Here is a 26981-nt window from a genome sequence, read left to right on the forward strand (position 1 = left end):
TAAATTGTTAATATTTTATTTAAATTTACATATTTTAAAACGATTTTTAATTATCCACGATGCTTACTAGCATTCTAGCAGAAATCTGACGTTACACTTCTCTCCCTTGAAGACTGGTCTCTCTTTCGCGCGTTATATACATGAGAACGAGCTGTGATCCATTAAAAAAAAAAGACTATTGATGTATCGCTATCCGCAAAAATTTCTAGCGATATATTCAAACGCGGGATTTGAACGCTACGGGAGGACGTGCAACAAATCAACCCTTTTGTCCAACAAAAGGGATCGACATTTGCCCGCACGTGCGTGATGTAACGGCGGGCGAATGTAGCTGTTAAAGATTGATGGGAAAGTCATGATCCCGTGGTATACTCACGGTTTTAATGGTGGCGATCAATTCGCGTATGCACTCGATGCACGTCGTGGGCTTCCCACAGATGCTGATGAGGCGATCCGTGCTGCGGGGGCAGGTGTTCGAATAGATCTTGATCCTGGCTCCAGTTTTCTGAAATGCAAAAGATGTTCGGGCACGTTAAACGACAGGCGTTTCAACACGGACTCAGGGGTCGGGATAGAGTTCGGGGGACTTCTCGCGTGCGGATTTGCATTGAAAAGAAGGCTTGGCGCAACGACGACTTCCGTTACGAGCGACAAGTCGGCGACGTCGGCTAAATAATAATTCTCTCCGACACACTTTCTCAACTCGGAACGCGTATTCTCGCAAATGAGAGTTTATCGCGTCTTCAAAAATTTCGCGAACGCAATTATCAAGCTGTCCCCTAATTGTAAGAGGAGTCTTCTCGAGATGCTGTTCAGTAAAAGCCAAACTGTAATCAAGTACAGAATTTGATGAAGCCGGCGCCTAGTTGGATCAATCAATTTTTTTTCACGGAATCCATCACTCAAAAAAATACTAACGCAGGTAGATTTCTCTAGAGCCCGTATTCTGAATCCTCTTTCATTGATAAAAGCGCGTCTAAAAGTAGCTGGTAAGCCTTCTGATTGGCTACAAGCCACTTTTAGAGACGCTTTTATCGACGAAAGAGGATTCAGAATACGGGCCTAGGTGTCGCAACAAAAATTTATCGCTATTTTGTGTATCCGTTAGAAAATTGTTTGTAGCCCACAAAATTTATAGCAGCAACATTCGTGTAATAGGGCCTAGAGAGTAGAGAAGTCTAGGTTCAAACCCTGGCTGAGGTAATATTTTTCGCTATAAATTTTCTGTATTAAAACACTGGCCGGTTAATGTCGACCAAAAGGCTCGATTATTCTAGTAATACCTTCTGGAAAGTTTAGGTTTCTGAGAAATTCGGTTTCTGTTATTTAAATTGACTCAACACGAAACATGTGCGGTTTCGCCATTTGGCTATGCATTTCTATATCTGTTATTTTTTTTCGTATCTAGAAAATTGTTGTTGCCGTTGCGAGATTATTTTTTAAGTCATTTTAGCCGGACGTAACGGGGAAAATGGCTACCCCGTAGTACTCTCTCAAGCGAGTAGCTTTTAATTCCTCTGTTTATTTAGATACAAGAGCAATGACTCGTCTACACGTCTTGGAGCAATCTAACAGTTTCATATTTCTGTCCTGTATCTCTTCCACCTTCGACTGCCGTAACGAAGCGAGTAACTCGACTCCTCGTTCGACGATTCTTTTTAATTACTCCGATAATCGGGCGTGAGTCACGATCAGGGTGTGTTACTCCGCGTCCGCTTCCTCGGCGGCTCTCGCACACCCCCGGCTAACGACTTGACGATGCTCGAATGTTTGCGTACCCGCTCCACTAATCCGCGCCGCGAGACGTTTCTAAGTAACACCCCGAGACGACAATGTTCAGATCGCGTGCTGATAGTCGTTTAACAGTCCGTACTTTCCGGGACCGCGATCACGCCACGTCGAGACGGCCGGGGGCGGAGGGACACGACCGTTCGGTGGCATTTAAATTTTTCTTAAGCCGATCCGACCTGTCGTTCGCGTCGTAAACCAATCAACCCGCGAGCTCTCGACGATACAAACGGCCGAAACGAAATGTTGTACGAGTAATTTTGCGCATTTGTGCGCGGGGAAGGGGAAAAGGGTGGACGGATGAACTGACAGACAGTGATGCATATAGGGTGGATACCGCGCGCGGAGATAGCTTTGATGCGACTAACGCAAAAATGAAAAATTGCCGATAACATCGACAGCCGTGTGCTCAAACGCGAAATATCCAAAACAGATAACAATCTATTCCGCGTGCACACGCGCGCGCGCACGCACACGCGCGCGCGTGCCGTGCCGCGTCCGGCAACCCGTGGCAGCATTGTACGGAGAAATCGCGCCGTTTAATTACGCAGATCAAAGCAACCCGCCTCCCCAAGCCCCGCCGTCCCCGTACTGGTCCATTCAACCGCTTCCGACGCAGAACAGCGTCCGGCGATATTCAGGCTCGCGAGCGTCTACCTTGGTACCTGGATACCAGGCATTAATCCCGAAGTGATAGAATCGAGGGGCGCATATGAGGACGGAGGAAGAAGGGGGTGGGGGATCGCAAAGTACGATTTATACGCGGCTTCGAGAGCCCAGTCGGCTCGGTTTCCGCGGCCTGCAGGAAATTAGCGCGATTCGGAGGGAGAGACTTGGCGAGGCCAGAGCCGCATTCTCTGCCTCGGTGCGGCGGGGGGGGAAAAAAAACAACCGGTGTTGTTCGATCGGCAGCGGGCTAAATGGCGAGCGGGCAATATCGCTCGCAGATACCTATATAATTGGTCAGTGGAATTCACAAACGGGCCGAGGAACAAAAGCTCGTGTCGCGTTGTAGAACCGGCCGCGCCGTCCGGTTTCGTGTGCCGCGATTCAAGAGAAAAATCGATGGGATCGGTGTTTACGCGACACGTGCTCGGAGGGGATGGGGGGGGGGCGCATTAAAAGCCAAATGCGATTTTAATCGAATTAATTAATTCGGCCGATACGATCGCGAATCAGCCGGATTAATTCCGGCGCGATAGGAACGAGAACGAGCGCGGATTCTTACGCGCGGCAACAGTTTCACAGATTGACAAGGATTGTTCCTGCAGTCAGCGTTATCTCTCTGACGTTTGAATCGTCGCGCATTCACCGGAGCCTGAGAGCGTGTCGTTAACGTGTCGAGCTTTTCCACTTGTATCAGCCGGCGCGTATCTTCCGAACGTCTCGAAGAGGAAATGAGCGCGCGTCGCGGTCTATTTGTTTATTCCGCATTGTCAAAGTGAGATTTATCGAGCTGAGTCAGCTAACGACTCTGATAACGAATCGGGGAGACTCGCTTGGAGAAGAGGGAAATAAAAGGCGAAGATGAAAGCTTCCGCTGCAGTGGGGAAGAGCGAGGCGCCCCCGGGGGTAGAGGAGGATCCTCGAGAGAAACTTCCGCTCGCCTGCCTTTCCGCCGGACTTTCCTCCGACATTCGATATCGGTAAGCTTGAAAAGAGCGCGGATCGATCGTTCTTTGAAGGAACCGATCTACCGTGAATAGCGGCGTAAAACAGCGGGAGCTGCGCGGGATCATTTCGGCCGAGACGTCGAGCGATATTACAATGTGCATTATGCACGCCGTACGCAGGCTCCTACAGGCAACCCCCTCGATCGTCCCTCCTGCCCGCACGTAGCTGTACGGATTTTCAATTTTCCAGAAAGTTTCCGAAACTGGAAACTTCTCGCGAGCACTTTCGCCCCCGCCCACTCGCGCGAACACTTTCTTGAATATTCAAGAGACGATAGAGATAATCAACTGTCCTCCGAAGTTTCAAGGTCGCCACTCAGAAACAATTATGCCATCTCGTGTACGCGCAGCTCGAAAGAACGAGCGTACACGCGTAGGAAGCGCTAATTCTCAGCGACACTTGTATCGCGCCTCTCGTCCTCGCGAGACCGTTATCTTCGCTATTAAAGAGATTTGTACTGGAAGATTTAGGTGGCTGTAACGTGCTTATGGTAATTCCGCGCAAACATCCAGGAGGACTTCAAAGTCCTCGGGCGGGGAGGATAACCATACGAGAGCGGTTTCGCGAGAATGAACCGCACTGCGCCACCGAATTTCGCGTTTGCTTAACAGTCCTCCGTTGCAGCGGCATCCGTAGCGCAAGTTTACAAACTTGCACGGTATTACCGGCGGCGTCATGCACTAATCTAAACGTGAATCGTACTATTCAATTCGACGGGACCGAAGTTCCGTCCCGCGGATGTTCCGCCCCGACGAGCGCTTTTACGTAAACGCCAACGAGCATCGCAACGACAACAATTGCAAATGCCAAACGAGTGTTATTGCTTGGTATTTGTCTATTATCGAAGCTCCATGTGTGCCGAATGTCGTTGTATTTTCGCTGCCAGTTGTGTCGACGGTGGCACGCGAGACTCTCTATATTCCTCGACTTTGACTTTGATTTCTTGAACGAGGCAAGTCATTTGCGTCAGCCAACCTCTAATTATTTCAGAGATAATCAGAATCATTATTTATTACACGCTCTGGGACAAGTCCCCTCAAGCGTAATAGACACTTTTACATGGCAAACAATAAGTTAATGCAATTAATGTTTAGATTATACATAACGCTGTAAATAAAAGAAAGAAAGGTAAAAAGAAAAGATATGATAATATGAAAATTAAGATAATTAAGTAATAAACAAACGTATATGAAGAAATATAAAAATGAGAGAGAGAACACACGTATCGAAATTTAAACCTCGTGCCTGTGAATCTAAAATAAATTTCGCGAGACATGCGATTACGATGAAAATAATTCGATAGTTCTTACAGAAAACAATAGCGGACTGGGCTCGGTGGTTCGAAAGAATTACGTTTCTACGAATAATAAACTCTCTCCAAACGAGCGTAAGTCTAATAGACGATGCTTTTAAATTATAGCAACGTTTCCGCTTACGGTGCGTGACTCTATTCTGCAACTCATCGCTAGCAGAGTATCACCTGAGGTACCCGAGGTACCGAGTTGATGAATTTTCATGAGATCGTAGTTCGTGCAGGCGCGAAATTCATACGCATTCGCGACGCACCGTCGGCGAGGAAAGACAGCCGTTCGCCTCGCCGCCACGATTCGCCACAGCCACTTAGCGACCGCAGTCAAGTGACACCACGGGAAGACGCGTGAGGGTTGTATAGTCGCAAATAACCGATTTTTTTTCAAATCAGGTAAGAAACCATGAGACACACGAAATCCCACGACCTGTACAAGGCCCGATCTAACATCTCTGCTCTTTGCGTCTACATTCTATTTTATAGCCAGTAAACACGTTTAAAGTGTGTGCCAGTTGATAAACTTTATATTATACATTGAACAATTGTACATTGTCGACAAATTTTTTGAGCGTATCAAGTCGCCTGAATAGAAAGTTTCTCGTTACGACAAATACCATGTAGATTAGACTTAAGCTAGCGTCACACTATGCGCGACTCGTGATTCGTACTTATATTCGTGAATAGTGTGGGTGAAAAATTCATCGATTCGCCATTCGCAGTGATTCGCTAGCCGAACGATTTTTTTACTAATATTGAGACTCGACAAATTGTAGACTTCTGATACAAGCCCTGTGATAATAGATAAAGATTAAAAGTTGTCCACACGAACGAAACGACAACTAACAAATGACGAATGATAAACTGCGAATCACGAGTCGCGCATTACGAATTGCGCATGGTGTGGCGCTAGCTTTAAATGTCAACAACTACCGCCGCGGACGGTCGAGATAAGCGACCCCGACATTCGCGTTTCGCAAATCGCCGTGGCTATCGATCAAGAAATTAAAATTTACATTACTGGATATGGTGCCGGTCGATAATCGGAAACTTCGAGTCGCGCGATTCTCGACCGGCGCCGTACACGCGTACTTAAATAAATAACGGCGATTAATTAAATATGGATGACGCGCGAATACGCCGTACGGATTCCAACGTCAGTAGAAATTGGACGAAGATACGGGGGAGACCATAAAATAAATAAGATATCGCCCGCTCAATACGCCGCGTGCGCACGCGGCGTTTTGTCGGAAATGCTGGGAGAAAAATGCGGCGAAAGAGAGAATCCACCGCGCACGGGAAACCGTTTTCGCGACATGAAATGCGACAGGTACGAGAGAGACCCGCTTTCGCCGTCGACATCCGCGAGGAGAAACGAAAGGAAGGCAACAGCAGTAAAGGCTCTGAATGCGTGAGATCGCGACCGAGAACGCGACAAAGCGCGTCGTCGCCGTCGTCGCGTTTACAGCTTATTTTCCCTTTCAAAGTGCTCCCGTCCGATCCGCGACCCGAGATCAAGTCAAAATAGACGCGTGCTTCGTCCGAAGGTGACACGAAGGCTTTGGGCATCTTCTCGAAGCGATCTGATAACGATACAACGGCGGGGAGACTATTAAGAATCATTGCTCGCACGAGGCATTTCGAGGATCTTGCCCTCGCGCTATTTCACAGAGACTCGTTTCTTTTTCAGTGGCAGCATGACGAACGTCTACACGCTCGACGAAGTTGCCCGTCACAATACCGAAAAGGATCTGTGGATCGTGATAGACGGCTCGGTCTACGATGTCACGACGTTCTTCAAGGAACATCCCGGTGGCGAAGAGGCGATACTGCAGTCGGCGGGGGAAGACGCGACAGAAAATTTCAACGGCATCGGTCACAGTCAGGACGCGATTAACCTTCGCAAGAAATACAAAATCGGAGAGCTGGCGGGTGGCGCAAGATCCGATAGATCGATAAGGAGCACAGGTTTGTCAACTCTTGCTTCTTTGCTCGATCGCCATCTCGTTTCAAGTGCGCGGCACTCCATTAATATATAATGTAGTTCTACATGTTTCCGTAGAAATTTAATTTGTCACGCAGATTGCGAGCTAAATAGATGAATTTTACAAAATCGGTAGCAAGTTGGAGAAGAATAATGCCCATATCTGTATCGTTCGTGTACGCGTACAGGTTTTGAGAACAAACAACGATAATGACCTAGTTTAAACCTAGTTTGTTCGCGCAACCCGACCTATACCCTGACTTAAAATAAGCTTCCAAATGAAACGATTGCACCATTTTCACCTATAATACTCTCAGGTCGAATTTAAATGACATAGGTGAAAATTAAATCAAAATGTGAACGCCTTCAGTTGAACGTTATCTCTTTCAACCCGAGCAATTTTAAGCGATCTGCGTTTACAAGCGTTATATCGCGCGGTCATCGTCGGGTCAGGGCAAGTGGAAAAGAGAGTGGAAGAGAGACAAGCCAAGTCGAGTTGTTTAGCAATTGTGTACACCGTCGCGACTTATTGTGAATAGGTCCAATACAAGGTATAGGCCAATATTGTTACACGAATCAATAACGAAACACGTAACAGAGAATGCCTAGCAAAAATAATAAGTAAATAAAATCGAGACTGAAGTCAATCTGCATTGATAGACTCTAGTGATCGCTTTTAAACCTAGCACGTTTGCGTTACGTCAACAATCACGAATGGTGTAACAAGAAATGTTATTAACGCATTTATTGCCAACATCCTGTTGCTGCCTCAGTAGAAAATCAGGTCTATATATCATAGTCGTAAATCATTTGTCTTTCTTCTTTATTTGTAGAGAAAAAACGAACAGCGATGGACGAGCCACCGAAGGAATCAAAACCGACGACTTCTGCCTCTTCTTCTGAACAACCCTGGATTCTGCTGTTCATATGTGTCTTAGTCGTAATTTATGCCATACTTTTCTACCGGTATTCATAACTATTACTATAGTATCTACTAGACCACAGTAAACTGTGCGTAAAATATAAGACGTGACATATCAATTGTAACATAACGCTACAATCTACAAGATGCGGTGTTATATATAATTCAGTCGAAGCCACTAGTTTCCTTTTCTTGTTTATTAAATATCTTAAAGATTTTCCTTTCTTTGATGTAAAACTATTTTCTTACGTAAATGTCTTAATAGATGCTTATGTAAAAATTTGATATTTATTATTCAGGGAAATAAGGAAAACTTAATTATGTTTTTTAGCTCGACTTGTAACGATCTCGCTGACAAAATAAATGATCCCTATTTAAAAACGTATCGTTTATTGCGCTTATCGTGTCCATAGAATATCGTGCGTTGTAATGCAACTTGTAACGAGGCATGTATTACAAAGCGAAGAAAATAACATTCGAAGGAGGTAACTCGGAGGCATAGCTTAGTCAATTTTCTCATCTTGATATTTAACTGCGTTTCATGCGCGCGATATACTTTAACTTTACTCCACCGGAGAAACGTATGTCGAAAGAAAATATCGGCAGGTTCGTCTAAAATGTCTCGAAAATGAATTGCGTATCATTTATGAATACACCGGTACGGGCTGCCATTCCGCTAAATTACTGACATTATGAAGATACGACGTGAAGTATCTATATTAATGACAATAGACGCCTATTGTCGGTGAAGTATATTGCGTCATCATTCGCTGTCGATTCGAAATATTCTCCATTATGGAAAATTACGGAGGGAAAAAATATCTAATCGCACACACAGCGATACATATGTGTACCCTTATACATGTATACAAGGTGTTCCAGAATTAGCGAACATGAAATATGCAGTGCACTTTTGCCAATATTGTATCTGGACGGTAACTCTTATATAATTTTCGTGATAATTAATAGTCATTATGAAGTCTTTAGTAAAAGATAACACGCACGTTAAATTCAAGTTGCTCTTATCTAAAAGCTATCGTTCATAAATACATGCAGAAAAATGCGGGGTGTGTGTGTGTGTGTGCACGTATATTCTTTCTTTGGTTTTATGCGTATAAACGCTTGTGCGATGTACGCGCTTACAAAAATGTGACCGACCAGCTAGCTCAACTATCACGCTTATCTTCCTGCGATTTGCGCGGCGTCACAGTGACTAGACGCTTTTGCATATGAATCGAACATCATGCCCGCAAAGTACGTGAGTTCACAAACAGGAATACTATCTAGCAATCTTACACAAAACCGTCTAGGTAATCGCCATTATTCTTATTGCGTGTCTTCGGGTTGCTGCGGAGCTTTCGGAAGATATCTTGCGCAGGTAGATGATCATTAATGCGAGGATTCGCAATCAGAAACGAAAAATGCAATTACGGATAATATATATCGCGCGTGATATATTTATTAATCGATGTGCTGATTGTATAATCACAGTCCAGTGGAATGGAATGAATGGTGGCGATACTTTTACTCGCGAAGGTTACTTATCTGACAAAATATCGATAACATTTTGCTCCGATAAACGGAAAATATCTGTCCGAGTGCGGTTCGTGAGCTACGCGCGATAAAACGAGACTTTTCCTTTTGACTGAAAAGTGTGTCTATTGATGTTTCCAGACACTCTGTATGCTACAATTAAACTGATAAACTTGAGTTGGCAGAGTTGCCGTATCTCAGTTCGACGATCTTCCCTATCCTACAAAAGTCTCGGAACTGCGTTCGTACTACGTGCAAACGTCTCGTGATTGACTAATTGACCGCAATCTCTCGCGCGTACATTTCGGAGCTGCTCTTACAGACAGGAGTGGCCTTGAGCAATCAACGATTATCCGCGATCACAACATTACTAATCTAAAATCGCGAGCGTCCTGAAACGAGACCGCGATACATTGGCATTCGGGAACTTTCACGATTAAGCCTTTTTCATAAAGAACAGTATATTATTAACCTGTAGAGGGCCAGCATTTTTCCACTTAAATTTGTAGTTTTTTAAAGGTTAATGAGTGAGTTCACAAATTCTTACAAGAGTCGACTAGAGACCCTCTAATCGGAGACTGGCCACAAGAAGGCATTCGCAGTAATTGGTCCGCCATTTTGCGTCAATTCGCGACGGTTTTATAAATATTTTTTAAATATATGTAAAAATACCATTTCACGGGTTGGAAATCGTTTATCATATTTTAAGTACAAAATATATCGTTTAATCGTTTTCATGATTAACGGTACTGAGCACGGGTACAATCGCAACCATTCAAATTTGGGTTCAGTATTATGGCTTCCCCCCGCATTTTGGCTTCACTCCCCTCGTCCATGAATCAGGTTCGTGCTCCGTCCCTATGTTCCTATGTCCATGGTATACACAGGTCTAGAAATAACATCGAATTTCGAGTGGTGGGAGTGTTATCGTTAATGAGTTGGACTTTCATTCGCGTTATCGTCACTATGCGTCGCTACTGTTGGGGAACACGTGCGAGCAAAAAATGTATGCTACTTCTGTCTCTGTCTCGCACATGATATCAGTCTACCATAGCGTACTACCTTGCAGCTCAGAATAGAAGTAAAAATAAAATTGTTAAGAGAGATAATCCCCACCATTGTCGTTTCCAGACCTGTGTGCAAGACCGTGGGCCAAACTCTGGTCAGAGGACCCTCTCTAGAAGTCGACCGTTCGAGTCTGCCATCTAGACATAGCTGCGATCTAACACGTCAGCGCTGCAAAAGCAGGTTGGCAACATCGCGGCTGGCCTCCAGATAATCAGCCGCGAGAGAAGCCGGTGCGGTGGGGTCCGGACGACGAGAGGAACCAAGAGGGGGACCATAAGGCTGTACGAACAGACTGGATTCCGTAGTATTGACGCGAGTGCGGCTTCGAGGAGAGGTTTCCGCGCGACGTCTCGTCGACGGAGATCATCGAGATTCGCACCTGCGTCGCATTTGTGCCGCTGCCTCGCGTTCCTCACCGGAGATCCGTCTGCCCCCCTTCAGGGAAATCGACGTGTCCGTAGCGCACCCTTCGGAGGTACGAAGAGGAGGTATTTATGTCTGGTCGCCGTCTGCCGTCAACTCCCTCGGACGAGCAATATTCCCTGCGAAGACTCGACGAGGTCTCAACGAGCCATCCGTTTCGAGGGAAACGTGGGAAAGGGCCCCCTATCGATCCGACGCACTTCTCGAGCTCGTATCTCGCTCGTTCGACGGCGGAGATCTCTCCGCCCGCCGACGACGACGATCTCTCGCGAATGGACGTCTCGAATCGTTATCTCATCGCGAGTGTACCCGCCCGAGTGCCTGTGATCGGACCAAGTTTGATTATTGTAAGGGTCGAATCCGTGATCCTTGAGGCATATATTGACTTCTCTCAATGGCAAACGTAACGGAGAGCGAGAGCTACAGCTGCCGCATCGGGGCGAGTCTCTCAAGTGGCGCTTTCATCCGAGGAAATATCCCTCGCTCGGGAACGTTTTCCCCGCGCGCCTTTCCGCGCACTCGGCAAATTACGCCAAGTACCGTTATATGTAAATTTCGAGGAACCTATTAACTAATGGTCCCCAATCCTACGGCAGCGGCGTGACGTTCGGCTCCGCGCGGAAACTGCTGTTTATCGAAACAACTGCGCAGCGGATTGCACCGCGTGGCTGCTTCAAGCGGGATCATTAGACAGCAAAAATATATGCACGGATATCTCATTCATATTGCGTCATTAATGTTACAGAGGTGCAATGATTGCGTGACAGATATTTGTTCGCTATGCCTTGTGCTGCATCTGAAGTAATTTGTCAAGTCACTCGAAGACATCATTATCGCTCGAGTATATAATAGATTATATCTCGAACAACAACAGTGCAGTTTCGAAAATAACTGTGATAGCCCTTGGTAACCAGCTGAACGCTTGTTACGCAATCATTTCGCCGACCTCGACATGATTATATTGAGCAGCTTCGTTGCTCGTTTCTTACACATGACGTCATACTCCTAAATTTCTTTCTGACGTCATTCTCCAAAGTTGATAGGGCAATCACGTTACGATTAACCTTTTTGCGAGTAAGCGTTATCGGTCGCAGTTGCGATCTCGCCTTATCGAGACATCAAAGCAGAAAGAACACATAACGGAATCGTACTTTATACATATTACATTATATTGTGGAACGCGTTTTTGTATTACGCGAGACAGCAGGAAAAACATTTTACATAATATCGAAGCCCCGATGGAAACAATTCTAACACATTCTTTTTTACCTTCAGATCGACTTCGTGAAGAAAAGTAGCGCAAGATCAGCGGAGACATGGTGGAAAAGCAGCTATTCACGCGGGCCGAGGTCGCAAAAACCAACGACAAGGACAAAGTCCTTTTCATCTTGCACGACAAAGTATACAACGTCCGCAGCTTCCTGAATGAGCATCCGGGTGGCGAGGAGGTGCTGCTGGATCACAAAGGCATGGACGGCTCCGAGGACTTCGACGACGTCGGGCATTCGAAAGACGCGATGGAGCTGATGAAGAAGTATCAGGTCGGCGTGCTCGTCGAATCGGAAAAGACGAACAAATCGCCGAAGAAGGGCTGGGTGGCGGGATATTCCAACGCGACGAAGACAGAAAAGTACGTTAAAGGACCTGGTGTGCCTTTCTATCTACTCATGGGCGGAATCGCGCTCGTGGTGGGCCTCTTTTTCTATGCATATTAATCGATCGGCCGAAATGAATACACGCGAGAACGCGCTGGATGTGTGATAATGTGATGTGTGATATAAAACGAAAGAATAATCTTGTATGCCTCTCCACGACCTGGTATCAAAGCGTATCTAAATAATTAACTTCTTTTTCGAGAGAAAAGTTTTACTCTATATATGTGTTAAACTCCGTTATACATATATAAATCGATAATATCCGATTAATGTTAATGTTGTCAATATCGGAACATAGTTAATTACAGTGGAATATTTCTTATTGCGAACAATAAATTAGAATTAACTGCTGAGACTATATGTAGAAACGTGAACTCTCTTTAATTAAAGTACCTATATTTCCAATGGATTAACTTTAATCATTAATATTTTAACTGCACGTCTATATCTGGGTGACGAGTAAATTTCTGTAAAGACCCCTGTTACTCATTTGTGACAGCTTTTTATCTAAGAATAATTTTACTACTTACGACATTAAAAATATGTAAATTGTATTAAGATATTTAAAAACTTCTAAGCTATTAAAATAATATACGTATAGATTCATTACGTTACAAGTAACGTTACATAATGACTAAGCAACACAAGTGTTATCTGATGACTCATCTTGTCCATAATATTATTCTCTCTACACAAGGAATTTGCTTTAATTCAAAGCACCCTGCAAATCATACGCGAATCGGACAAAACACATTAGTAGTATATCTACGATTTTAAAATATTCTTAAGAATCAAATGTATTAATATATGTATTTTATTTAATTTTGAATTTATGAAACCATAATCGATAAAGTGTTGAGAAAATTTTTACGTACCTTAATATACTTCAAAATATTAATTTTTAATTAAATGTCAGCGAAAAATTTGAAAAATTACTAAATGATCGAAGTAGATTAGAGCAGTGCGTGCAAAGCTAAGAAAACTAAGAAAATATTGAAATGTATTGGATTTATCTTATCAATTCAACGAATTGTTTTTTACAACAATATCTACATGTTTGTAAGTTCAATGTTTCTACAAATTTCTCATCGTTACATTTCGAGCTAAATAATCGCTTCTATTGTATAAGTTTTGAAATTTATCGCTCCTACTTTGTTTGCTTTTTACAATTAGATAAGTTAATAATAAATAAGAATATAAATGCGTCCATATAATCTTATCTAAATATATATTTCTACTGGCGAATGATAAAGCCGTTGTTAATTTTCATGCGATACAAAGAGGAGGTTTTGTTTTCAAACATTTATACAAATTTCCATCCCGAAATAAACTACGATAGTCCACTTTCTATTCTTGCGAATTGTTGTAAAACGATACGTAAAGTAAACCACCAAAGAGGTCGCGAGTTTTCACAATCCAGCGGGCGTTTTTCCGCAAAAACATACGGACGGCTGAATCGCGAATGTTTGGAGACAACTAATTGCGAGAGTTAAAGCATTTTAATGAAGGGAACCAAGTGCCAGCTGGTTAACTGGAGTGTAAGAATTTAACGACACGCGAGTGCGCCATGTGAAATCGAGAAGGAGGGAAAGAACGTGGGAGAATCGACAGAATCCATTCAAGGCTGAAGAATAATACCTACATATGTTATTCGCGAATAACGCATACGTTTTATCCAGCGGAGCAATATAAACAATAATTGTGCCTTTTACGCATTGCCTATATTACATTGTACCGAGTGAAAGTCGCTTTTCGAGCACGAGCGCGTGAGATATATTATTTAAATAAGAGTTTCCATTGTATTCGCAATTGGTCTGATCCGCTTGTTAAGCGTTCCACGTAATTGTCGTACGACTATCGACACTAATTGTAACCCAGGGCGGACGTTACCCGCCCGCGGCCGTCCACGTGTCGGCGTTTACACGCCCGGCCATCCGGGGGTCCGTCGCTTTTCCGAACAAGTGGTGGAAAGTGGTCGCATTGTCGCACCGCCACGTCCGACCACCCCCGTCAACTTCGCGCATCCATGCACGCGTGTTGGAACTCGCGGGAGGAGGCACGGAGGAGGGACGGTGACATATGTGGAAAACCACATATCCTTCCTGTCAACCGTCGGCCATCTGCTTTACATACCGACTTCCGGCGCCGGCGGAAACTTTGAAACGCACCCAACCCCCCGGCTTCTCTGGGTCGCGGGCTTCAACTCTCATAATTCTATCTTTCTCTCTCTCTCTCATAACTCCGTGCTTTTCGTTTCCTTCCCTTTCTTCCTTTCTTCTTTTCACTTTCGTGTATCTCTCTCCTCTTCTCTCCGCGAATTCTTCGACGTTGCGCAAGCAGACGATGACGATCTCGCATGTGTTGGAGACCCTGTACCATAGTATAGTATAACTACAATAATATGCCCACTCTGTCATTTGTTTTGTTTCGCGTCGATCCTTCCTGCGCGGCCGCCATCTTTTTGGTGCAGCCAATGAGACGGGTGTTGTATATGTGGTAGTGCGAAATCGGTGCGACTGGATTTTATACCAAAAACATGGCGGAATACCACGTGATCGAAACCGAATCAGGATCAAAGGACCGCCAGAGAGTGGGCATACTGGTTAGCAGTAAACGTATATTCGTTTTCAAAAACGAGATTTTTACATCTTGTAAGTCAGGTTGACAAGTTGTCAAGTTCTATTTAGTATGGTAAACGGGGTGACGTCTAGAATTTTACAGATCTGCCGTAAAATGTTTGCCCCTTAAGCTAATAATAGTCACGAACGGTTGACTGAGAAAAGTCAAGGTGTGGTGCTGACGTCAAGTCGAGCGGGAAACTTGAAGGGAAAAACTTTCGAGTGACTCCCCTGTAAAATTCAAGTTTCGTGACTTAACGCAGTTTACCTCTGAGGCACTGATACGAAAACCACAAGATTGTTTTGTGTTTCGCTCGCAACACTGTGCTTTCGCTCGCCCACGATGCTCTAGACACGATGGGGAAAGCAGTAGGAGAAAAAAAAATCGCCACCGGTGTAATTAAGTAAATGAAACGAATTAAAACAGCCAAGCAAGATCGTATTGATCGGGATACAAAATACCTCGTACTCCTCGATATCAAATAATTACGGATTATACAATGTTCGTCGTGTAACTCTAGCTCATCCAACTCGAGACGCTACTCATCCTCCCTGCGGCGGTAAAGGATCGTTTACATTTAGATGCCAGGGCAGAAACGCGATTTTTTTTTTCTTATTTCTATTTGCCGACCTCTCGATGGCGGCTCGGCGCCGCTCTCTTTGCGAGGAAGCGGAAACTCGATACGGTCCCTTTGAAGGGTCATGATTCCGTCCCTCTCCTTTTCCACCCGGTGAAACGTAACTTAAAAAACACCGGCGCGTGCCTCGTTGCGAGGCGGGCGTAAATGTTTCAAAGAACCTAACGTCGCTCTAAGAAAACCGTGGCGATAATGCGATTCCGATTGAATTACGCGTTTCCGGAGTGTCTTTCGCCCGTTCTACTTTCGCGGTCGCTCGCGAGCCATTAAGTCGCGCCGCGCAGAGATTGACGGAAGGCTGAACAGCCGATACGGATAAATGACACCGCGATGATCTAGACGCTTTCGCGCTGAGTAGGAATGGCGGTACGACACGCCGCCGAAGTCGTCCGGTCGTTCCCCGAGCGGAAAGAACGGGGACAAGAGCGAGGTGCGCGAAGAAAGAAAGCGAGTCCGCGGTGAAACGAGGAGCATTCTCAAATGGACGTAACGAGTTCTCGGCAGTTTCCCGGTTGCTTCTTGCCGCCGTTCACCCCTGTTCCACCCTTGCTTTTTCCTACCGAACCCGGTCTCTCGAAAAGCAGCAATTTTTCCAATCCCTCTTAGATAAGACGCTTTAACAGAGAACGGGAGGAAGGGAGAGCCGTAACAAGATGCTATTTTCCTCGTTGGTGACGAGGAAAATAAACTGGAGAACGTCAGCGGTAACAGGTGCATACGCAAAAGGGTAATAGACGAAGCGGAGGGAGAGACGAAGTGCTCGGGCGAGCACGGAATCGTAAGGCGTGTTGCTCTGCCGCCGCGGCAGCGACGGCGGATACAATAAATTATTCCGGTAAATGTTGCGCACGCGGCCGTCCCGCCGCGTTCCCGAGGACGGCGATATTTCACGCGTCGCGAGATGAGCGCGCGGCACGCATGCGGATTTATGCGGCAAATTGTTTTTCACTCTTCTTGTTTCGCGAACGCTCGGCTGCTCCGAGCCCGCGTACGTATGTGTAAGGAGCACGCGAGGGGGTAGGACGGCAGATGAATACGATAAAAACTTAATTGCCCGAAGGATGAATCGGTCCATCTCTGGCCGCTCCTCCGCGCGACGCAAGTTCGCAATACCGTGTGATTAATGAGGGGGCGGGGAAGGATTTCCGACCTCGAAAAATTCTCGAATGACGATTCGAATATCGATTCGCGCGATGCAACCGAACTGACCTTACATGGTTGCGAGCGAAATTGCAGCCAAAGTAGATAAGCATCGAATGGGTTACTCCGGGGTAACAATGGAAGAAAACGCGGAAATAGCACGGGTTTCCCCTGTTTGAAATCTCTATTTCGCATATACCTTTCACCGGTAAACGCATGGGACTCCGAGAGGAATTGTCACTTCGTCTCCCGAGTGTTAGCGAGATGGGTGCCCGTCGAGAGAAGAGACAGGTTGAGAATCGATCGAGGAATTCCCGGCCTACGGAAGGAGCGCGATATCTGGCGACGTTCTATAAGTGTTCGCGGAACCGACGATCATATGAGAACGTCTGTTTGCGACGGTACTTGCATCGCGAGACGATGCACGTGCAGGATGCAGGATGCATCGTGCGCTTGTGCCCCGGGGGTGCGTCGACGCTCGGGGTGATGCGGATGAAACATCGATCCGCGTGCGATTATAGCACGGCCGTTAGAGTAACGGAGTGCCTAAAGTTTTCAGAATGTGGGCAAGTAGAGAGGAGCAGAGGATGGGGTGAGGTCGAATAATGGGCGCCGCAGCCATCGGCTGTGTACGCAGCTTTTCGAGAGTGTTTTAACGAACTCCAGACGGCGTCGTCGCGGGCGAGGAACGGAGGGAAAGAAATGCTGAAGGGCATTTTTTTTCTCCTCTAGGCTGCGAGATCGGCGAACCGACGAGAGCTACTCGTTGAGAGGCTCGATCGATTGTCGACGGAATGATCGCGAGACACTAGTACGTTCTTCAAAAATTTTAATATTTAAAAATCATCCGAATGTTGATTTCTTTTTTAGACAAAATGGGAATATTCTTAAGATTTAAGTCAATTCGATTACTGTTTAGGCTTCAGCCTTTTCCTTAATTTTCTTCTTAATTAAAAAACTAATATTTGAAAAAGTACCGAAAGTAAGTGAAGATCTTTCATGACATGTTTAACACGTGTTTTAACGGATGTAAAAAAATTTGCGTAAATAAAAAGAAGGTATCGATATTTGAATATGACAGAAAAATTTTGTAGAAAAATTTAAAACTTGTCTAAGATCTAAAAATCTCTATAATTTATAACACTTCGATATTCGTGAACTAAAAAACAAAATTGCCGAAGGGACAAGTCTAACAAAACTTTTTAATAAAATTTAAACTTTCCCCAGGAAAAAAAAAACATTTTGAAATACGTCTATATATTGAATCGAAACTTTAAATTGCCTCGTTCACGTCAAGTTGTGTATATTGAGTAAACCAAGAAGAATTCATCGGTTTTCAGTGTCCACGCTATACAATTTCCGGACGTCTCGCAGCGGGTTCAGTTCTCGCTCACGATGATGATCAAAGACGACGGCCACGTGGCGAAGCCCGTTCGTCTCGGAGAAGCCCGAGCTCCTCTCAGTGGACAGTCTAATATCGCTAAAAGCTTTTTAATAAACAGTCTTAGAGTCCCGCGACGAGTGCGCACCGACATACGTGTCAAGGTATGCGCTTGCACATGTACACACACGCATTGCACATGCCTCTATGCGACATTCCCGTGGGAGAGATGGTTGAGGTACGCCCTGGTCGGAAAGACTCCGAGGGGAGGGGAATAAAATGGCACACAGGACCGAGGAGGTATCGCGGAAATTCGCCTTTCGTAACTCGGCAGACGCGGCGGACGCGATGTATGAAAATGTAAGTCCCGTGGAAGGGCCGAGAGACGAAAGGGACACTCGCGGGGAGTGGCGACGTACGATGCGGGGAGAGGAGCTGTTTATTTTACAGAGTGGAGGCTAAGACGTACGATATTGTCCCCGGCAAAGTGGCCGGGTTCTATTTTCGAGATTCCGTTCCCTTCCCCTCCACCCGCGCCTTTCTTCCTCCTCCCTTTTCGTACACCCCCGTTCGCCGTCCGTTTTCCGCGAACGGCATAAATTTCCGCCCGAGAAGTACGGCGCAATGACACGCGAACTCTCGTTCGCTTATTTTTTTTTTCCTACCACCGCCCTTTCTCGCGAAGTCGAGCACGTGAGCACCTTATCACTGGGAATGGGATTGTAATTGCATCGCATCTATCGAAAGACGATGATAAATTACACAGCGGCATTAACTATCGTTACGTAAAAGAAAAGGGTCGAGGGTGATAGTTGGAAGTTAAATTGATGTTTGATGTAAAATAAAAAACAATTTTCTCGCAATGCACTCGAAGCAATCATTGCGTAAAAAATTGGCGAACATGTTCTAAGTGCGCGGTCGCCGATGTAGATCGGACGACAAAAAAAATCATTGTTGCGGGGAATTTCGATGGATGCAATTCATCTCTCGACAGGATGCGATTTAAGATTAAAGTATGACACATTGGAAGAGGGGGAAAGGGTTCGCTGAAATTCGCTCCTCTCGGCAGACGTGGAAAGTGTACATAATAAAAGCTTCCGGATCAATTTTCTCCCGTTCTCACGTGCGAGCCTAAAAGGATTCCGATCTCTCCTTCAGTCTCTTCTCCACCCCACGGCGTGAACGAGAAATTACATTAAAAGTCGCCGATGAAGCTTTCACCAATAACGTGATCTGAACATTCATCGACAATCTATCGCCGAATATTTTTCCTCGGCAAATATAAATATTATTTTCGCGAATACCGCCGAAGACGATTTTCCGTCATCCTCGGGGGATATTTCGGCGTCCGCGGGTTTTTTTTTGCGGGAAATTTTACCTTCGAAAACGTAACAAACGAGAAATTTCTGGTACGCAGAAGTCGGTGCACGTGCACGTCGGCGGGTATTGTCGGTGTAACTTGGTGTCGGCGAAATAGGCGTTCGCGAAAATATCGTCAGCGAAACCTTCGCCGCTGATTGCAACGTAAACCGGGAAACATGTACGAAAGAGGGACCCCCCGTGCGATATGGCTCTCTCGTTTTTTTTTCCTCAAACATCCAATCGTTCCCATCTGACCCGTGGATTCGACAAATCTACGTTTCTGGGGACGCCGGCGTTGATGAAATGTGATTTTCGTCGGATATCGCGCGCGAGGTGACCCACCGATACAAAATTTTATCATCGCTCATTTCCTATAACGATAAACTGCAACGACAAACCATCGCTGTACCGCGGCTTAAATTCAAGTAGGTCACTTTGAAATTTGTCCGCGAAACGACGTCAGCATAAATTTAAAATACCCCAACGTAGTACGCCTCCTCCTCCATGCAATTTTTATAATAAATTGAAATAAATGACTTCAAGTGGGGAAGAACCGAATTTCAATGAACTTGAATTCGTGTGTATTTCCGCGGGAGATTAAACGCCGGAATTAAAAGTGAATCGAACTCCTAAGTCCATTTCGGGCTCGATGGATATCGTGAGGGTTGATACCGGCTCAGCGTTTTACCTAAATGATAGGATCGCAATGTCCGATAAAATGGCCGTTAAAGGAACAGTTTTCCTAATGCTTTATCTAGCGAGAGATAACCCGGAGTTATCTATCTCCTCCCAGTTTCGTTTGCGCGTTCGTCTACATATGCATTTCATGCGACACGCTCGGCCACGTGGCAATAGAGATAACGCGAAACGAGAGAGCGAGCGGTCGTCTCCAATCCGGAGACAATGCAAGTGTTTCAATCAATTCGCGCAATCGCGATCGTACGTGAGGAATCCACGCCAGGTATTGCGCGTTCGATCTGAATTCAGCATCGGCGCTCTCCGCCGGTTCTCTCCGCGTTGCGGAAAGAACGGAAGCGGAAACGCGTGTCTGGAAAACGGGCAGCTACCGTCTTGTGCACATAGAGCCGTAGCCGGGGCAAATACAGGCCGCTTCCCTCTTTCTCGATTCCTTCATTTTTCTACGGTTCCCCCGCTACGCTTTATCTCCACGTTCCATCGCTTCTCCCTCGCTGTTTTAATAAACAGTTTATAAATCTCAGCGCAAACTCCACTTTTTGAGCCCGCGTTTATTCGCGTAGCCTATTCCCCACGCGGGCAAACAGATGGACGTGCTTCTTTCCTGCATCTACGCGCATCCGGCATCTACCTGCTTCCGCCTGAGGTTAATATTTGAATGTTCCGTTCAGTAATTCTCGATAGTGCGCTTTTGCTTAAAGTTACAATACGACGGCGGAGAGTTGCACAATAAATTCTCTTATAATAAATGCTTTATTAACGGAAGGCCCCAAGCTTCAAGAATTTCTCAATGCAAAGAAGCGACCGCACTCCTAATGAACGCGCCACGGTACGGCGAGAAAAAGGCTTCGAAAAAGAAACTCGGTAACGATTGAGCAAACGGAACTGGCACAGGCGCGCGAGCGCTAGTTAATTCACACCGGTCAATTAACGTACCCATGATCGACGAGAAAATCCTACGGGAACTCGGCAAAATCCTCTGAATCGTGTGCACTGGGAGCATGTCTTGCTACGCGAGTTAGCCGAACCGGAGCGTGAAGAACCTCGCGAACGTGCGAGCGAACGAGTACTGAAAAGGCAGGAAGGGTACGCGTATCCGTCATGCGCTCCTGGACTCGATTTCAGTCGCTGTCGCGACTACGCCCGGGACCTCATTCAGGCACAAAGGGGCCTCACCGCTACGCCCGCTTCCGCCGCGCGACGCTTGCCCCCGTTAGGTCGCCCTTGGGACTAACCCGGCACTCCGATCAGACTGCAAATCGCCGGAATATTCGACAGTTGAATGGAGCTTTCGGCTGTCAATAAACCTGGCTCAGAATTATTGCACACCCGGCAGTTTCGATTCTTCCGCCAGCTCTCCCCTCCGAACCAACTCCCCCAAGTCGCCCCGTTTTCCCCGCAAAAATTTACGAGTCTGCGATTTTTTACTCGCGCCTATCCTACATGTCTCTCGCGAAAGAAAGTTCGGTCGCCGTGTTGCGCTACTATGCAAATTCACTGGCGAGCCAGCGACAGTGATGAGAGCGGGACGTCCTCGGGTCTGCAGAAGGACGCGGCGGTATCTTCGTCGCGGGAGGGGCGGGGAGGAGGGGAACGAAAGGTTAAGGTGGCCCGGAGACTCGTCTTGCCGCGCTGAGCGTCACCGGCGAGGCGCAGCTCAGGGACCAGCGCGCTACACCTGGCGTGGCAGCTGCTCGGAACCGTCCGTTACCTGGTTCGGCAGCACCTGTTCGGGGATTGCGTGCCGTGGGCCTTTCTGCCTCAGCGCCAGAAAGGCCCATAGCAACACATGTTGCCCGCGAGTGGCTCCCTAGCGCGGCAAACGAATGATGGAAAGAATAGGCGAGCTAGAACGTCTCGCTAGAGCGCCTTTTCTCTTGCGCCATTCCTCCTGCGACTTCCACCGTGAAAGACACGGTCGTATATTTTCACGATCGGAAAGGCGAGCGTTGTCAAATAGGTACGACGTCGCAAGAGTGGATTTCGAAAGAGAGGCGGCGCGGATCCCCTTTACGAGCGACGCTCTCGCCGCGACGGCACAAAGTCGCCGTGAATATTCCGACACTTCGGTTAATCGGGCACAGTTTAATCGAGAATCAAACATTTCGCGCGGAGTCGAACGGGCGGCTCTTGCGCCGCGGCCATCGCGGTTGCTCGAGCCGCACGGTAAATTTATAGAAATACACGCGATTTATTCCGGCCGTATGTATCTGCCCGCGCGATCGCGTCCGTTCGCGATAAATGACGTTTATCTAATTGCGATTGAAATTGTTCACGATAAAAGCTGTCGTTCCCGGCAGCCATCGTTGAAAATATCTATGTGTAAATCAATTAATTTGAATTCAACGCGTCGACTCACCCTCTTTCCCACGTTCACGTAAGAAGCGATATACGGGTAGTCTTCGTTGATAACATCCATATAGAGTCCCCTATTATGAGACAGGCTCCTAATACGAGACAGCGGGATCTCTGCTAAAATAATAGGCATCATCTTCCACCGTGAATTTATTGCCCTTGGAGTGACTTAGGTCCGGTTTCACCAACGTTGTTTAACTAGAAGCTTAGCTTAATTCGTTCTTTGTCTCTTTTCAACTGTTACTGTAGAAAGAGACAAGCCTGAATTAAACTAAGATTAAGTAGTGTTAAACGACATTTGGTGAAACCGGGCCGTACTGTCTCACATCAGAATTCTATCTCATAATGGAGGACTTTTCTCTATATAAATCAATTAATTTGAGTTCAACGGGGCCAGCTTTCTTTCGACGTTGACGTAAGAAACAATCCGTCACGTGAGAGGAAAGATCGGGTGCGCGAGGAACGCGCTGAATCTGCAATTTTACAGTCCGCGGTGCAACGCGTTTCGCCCTCTCTTCTCTCTCGCTCTACCCCGCACCCCAACAATGCGCCGTAGACAAAACGACGTCGGCGGATAATAAAGGCATCGCGTGTGCATAATTATCTGGTGTACCTTCCTGGAATTAATTTCGAGCTTCGCTGGAAGAGCTTTTTTTCGCTTGCCCCTGTCCGTTAACTCGGTACGTCACCCTCTCTGTCTTTCTCTCTCTCTCGCTCTCGTTCGCCGTCAAACGCACGAAACTTGCGAAGCAGCTTTGACTACCTCAACGAGACGGCGAGTGGGAGGAAGCATTGTCACAAGAAAAAGCACTAACGTCGCGAAACAATGCGCCGAGAAAGTGCCGCCTGAGCTAGTTTCAGTCTCTTTACGATCCGACCGCGCGCCGCGATGAGGTTTGTCAATAAAAAGTTGGAGTCGTGAAAAAAAAAAGAAGATAGAAAAATTGCGCCGTAAAGAGACGCGCGGAGGAGACGAGGGACGTCCGAGAGGAGCCACGTTCGCGACCTGTTGCGACCGATTTTTCCTCGAATCGATGAGCGACGGACTCTCTCGTTGGAATAAATTAATGCGCGGTCGAGGCGGTTGCGTTACGCGAGCGGAATTACAAAGATCGAAGATCGGTTGCGACGCGAAGCCACGCAACTGCCACATTGTACATGTAGATCGTGCACGCGGTTGCAGATACGCGGGCGAACGGACACGTCGCTGCGTGATAGAACGCGCTTCCCTGATGACACGCACACGTGTGGTTAGCACGCGACGAGCTGCATTGTGAGCTGCGCCTAATCATTAGCCACCGCAAATGGACATATGGCTTCCTTGCGCACGTTAATACGGCGCAGGCCGACGTACGCCCGCGTACTTCCAACTACGCCGTCTTTCCCCCCGCGAGGGAGGGACCGAGGGAGGAAGAGAAGCACGCCGTACGTGAAACAACGGTCCCACGGCGGACATATTAATCTCGCGTAGCGCAACGCCGAGACCGGGTTCGTCGATCCCCGGGTACCAACGGCGGGGCGTCGAAGGGCGCACCTCTCGAACTGACCAGCGTTTTTTGTCGATTGATTGGACGAGCGCTCGCGTTGGCACGGACATGACGAATTTCGCTCGGTGTATCATCGAGCGTAGCCGCGAAACCTTTGCAAAATTAAACGGACGCCCCGAGATATGAGTTTTGACTCAATTGACAGGTCGCCGGGTTTTTTTTCGCAGATGCGATGTTTGTCGGGTTGCCCTCTCTTTTTACGACGATGTGCGATTCTATCGAACGGCGAGAGCTTGCGAGAGGAATAACACTCTCGGGTATTTTGCGAGTTCCCGCGGAATTACGACGACCTCGAGCGAAGCCGTTTGCATAAGAATCATTAAAAACCAAACGAGATCGATTGGGCGGTTTGCTCATCTATTGACTACGGCATGTCGGCGTCGTGGACCCGTTTGAAGATTCAAAGTGTACGATCGTGTTCGCATTATACTCACAGATGCGAGCGCATCGCGTCTCGTGTCGCCGTCGTACCTTGTGTCATGCATATTTTCTCCCTCCCATCTCGTATTCTTTTCACATTCCTCGGACGTCGTTATCAAGGAGTATCCGGGTCTATCAGTCATACTATTTGCATGGGCCCCGTATCAAATTCCGTCTCGATAATGCGAGGAACGGAGTGCCGCGGCACGGGGAGATCGAGCGAATTTTTCGGTATAGGTAGATGCGCGCACGGTCTCGGCAAGTCGGTCAGAACCGAACAAGTCGAGCGCTATCGTCGTCGTCGTCGTCGTCTTCGTCAGCGCGCAAATATTGGCCGAGTTGTCCGACACTGTCAACCGAAATCGCGTCGCTGCTCTGCAATTAACTAGTCCGTTATCGAGCGGCTGGGGAAACTCGGAGGGGTTAATTAGAGGTGATAAACTCGCAACCGCGCGCTTCACAAAACAGTCGATAAATTTCGATCGCTCGCAATTCTCATCGTCCCCGGGCGTTGACCGTCGCGTACGCGTCGCCGCCACACGCATTGTCGTGTATCGGCCGCGTAATAATTCGCGCGGTAAATTTCGCGGAAAATCGCGTCCAAGTCGCGTTTCGGCAATCCGCACCGTCTCGCCCGCGCCTATGTGTAAGTTACGGGAAAGAACCGTCCCCTCTCTCGGCCGCGCGGAAAGGGCAAAGAAAATAGAATTCCGGACAATTGCGCGCATCGTGCTCGCGCGGAATAACAAACAACCCGTTCAATCCTTATCTCCTCGACGGCGAGAGAGCCGGCGATCGGGGAGCCGCGCGCGTTTTCTGGCAGCGAGACGGAATCCTCGATGACACGATAAAGAAAAAAAGGAGAAGAAGAAGAAGAGCACGCCGGAATCCCGTTCAAAATCAATAAAGTTACCCCTACCGAGTAACCCCCCGCGGAATCGAAATAAAACGACTCGGCGATGTCGCCGAGTGGCGGTGCCGTGTCTTCCGACCCCCGTTCGAGGGGGAAGCAAAGGTAGAGGGGCCCCGCTGACTCGCGGGTGGCGGCGTCGGCGACGACTGGCCTTTATTATCCGCGTCGCACCGAGATGCAGGGAGCAATTTTCCCCGGTTTTTCGTCTCGTAAATCGCGTCAAATTATTCAGGTATGAATTTTGATTGGCCGCCAAACGTAACCGTCGGAATTTATCTCATTTGCTGCCGCGGAGCCTCTCGCCTCGGCGCCATTTGCAAAAAAATGTCGAGAAACCTCCTACGCGCGCGATACATAATGCAAAATAAACGCAAATGTTCCTCCTGACTGATTAAAAAGCTCGTCGGTTTACCTTTTATAACATCGCGTTGTGAAATTCGATTGTTCCGACCCTCCTTCCCTCTCGAGCAATACGTTTAAATGTATTATCTGACGCAGCAGTTAACTAAACTCTAATAGACTAATTATCTCGGCTGCTCTTCACCGAGGAGGATGTTAAGACTGACGAAATTACGAATAAGTTTTCAGCAAATTGCTAAACAACATTATTCCGCGCGTTGCGCGAATTATACAGGCGCTGTGTGGAATTTGTTAAATTCGTTCCGGCTAATGATAGCAATAGCGCAAAAATACGCGGTAAATAAAAACTATCTCTCCCTCCCTCCCTCTCTCGCTCGCCCTCTCTCTCTCTCTCTCTCTCTCTCTCTCTCTCTCTCTCTCTCTCTCTGGATTATTATCTGCCTTGATTAATTAACTGGTGTACGCCACTGGAAAAGTATAGCCAGTTAAAACCGTAGAGAGAAGTAATAATAGTTTTGTAAAAGCGTTTTCACTCTTATTACTTAATTTTATTTCACGTGCGGTCGCTATTTTACGTATGATTATCGTTTCAATGAATTTTACGGTGATAATCATTTAAGTTATCAAGGAGAATAATTGCGACAATTCGATTAGCTACAAAGTAACGCGATATTTGCTGAATGATCATCTACTGAGTTTGTCACTGGCTTTTCGAATATGTTAGTGATAAATTAGTCCAACCGGGGGGAAAACAACGATGCACGAGCCCGTTTGAAGAGAAACAGAAAGCCAAGTGCGACGGAAGAGGAAAGTGACGGCACTCGAAACTCGAGCACTCACTGATTCGAGGCGAGACAAAAGCTCGGTCGTCGGTCGGTCGGCTACGTTCAGTTTTGTTTCTCGCGAAAACGTAACGAGCCACTTGGCCACGTTGCATATTTCAGAACAGGCCAACTAGTCAGCCAGCCGAGCCAGCCAGGCCGAGCCCTTCGCTCGGGAAAACCCGGACGAGCGTGGAGCTCGTTATGTAAAATCCAGGCCACAATGTCGGAGAGAAATCGCTAATTAAAGGGGACTTAATTGTCGTTCCATCGGGCCACGCCGCTTTGTTGCCGTCCTCGCAGCGGAGAGGAACAAAACGATCTTCTCTCGCTGATACGAATCCTTAAATACCAATAACCCGCGTATCCCGCGCAAC

General features: G+C 46.9%; 3 protein-coding genes across 4 annotated transcripts in view; 2 read left to right on the plus strand and 1 right to left on the minus strand.

The window, feature by feature from the left end:
- The window catches only part of LOC105568716 (heterogeneous nuclear ribonucleoprotein K), a 66577-nt gene that overhangs the window by 6786 nt on the left and 32810 nt on the right, over nucleotides 1-26981 (minus strand). Inside the window, exon 8 of the mRNA XM_012024585.1 lies at nucleotides 377-505. Coding sequence (XP_011879975.1) covers nucleotides 377-505 — 129 coding nt within the window. The remainder of the gene's footprint in view (nucleotides 1-376; nucleotides 506-26981) is intronic.
- LOC105568633 (cytochrome b5-like) lies at nucleotides 4989-8055 on the plus strand. The gene is made up of 3 exons (XM_012024456.1): nucleotides 4989-5164; nucleotides 6459-6736; nucleotides 7586-8055. The coding sequence occupies exons 2-3, from the start codon at nucleotides 6466-6468 to the stop codon at nucleotides 7726-7728; spliced, it is 414 nt and encodes a 137-aa protein (XP_011879846.1). The 5' UTR covers nucleotides 4989-5164; nucleotides 6459-6465; the 3' UTR covers nucleotides 7729-8055.
- Nucleotides 10670-15402, plus strand: LOC105568632 (cytochrome b5-like). 2 transcript variants are annotated; one of them, XM_012024455.1, is made up of 2 exons: nucleotides 10670-10750; nucleotides 11974-15402. In XM_012024455.1, exon 2 carries the CDS (start codon nucleotides 12015-12017, stop codon nucleotides 12411-12413), a length of 399 nt encoding a protein of 132 aa, XP_011879845.1. In that variant the 5' UTR covers nucleotides 10670-10750; nucleotides 11974-12014; the 3' UTR covers nucleotides 12414-15402. The 2 variants fall into 2 exon arrangements, with proteins under 2 accessions (XP_011879845.1, XP_011879844.1); XM_012024454.1 differs by having other exon boundaries at nucleotides 10683-10763.

This window comes from Vollenhovia emeryi, unplaced genomic scaffold (assembly GCF_000949405.1).
Source record: "Vollenhovia emeryi isolate VEMERY1.0 unplaced genomic scaffold, V.emery_V1.0 DF939128.1, whole genome shotgun sequence".
In the NCBI taxonomy this organism is placed as follows: domain Eukaryota; kingdom Metazoa; phylum Arthropoda; class Insecta; order Hymenoptera; family Formicidae; genus Vollenhovia; species Vollenhovia emeryi.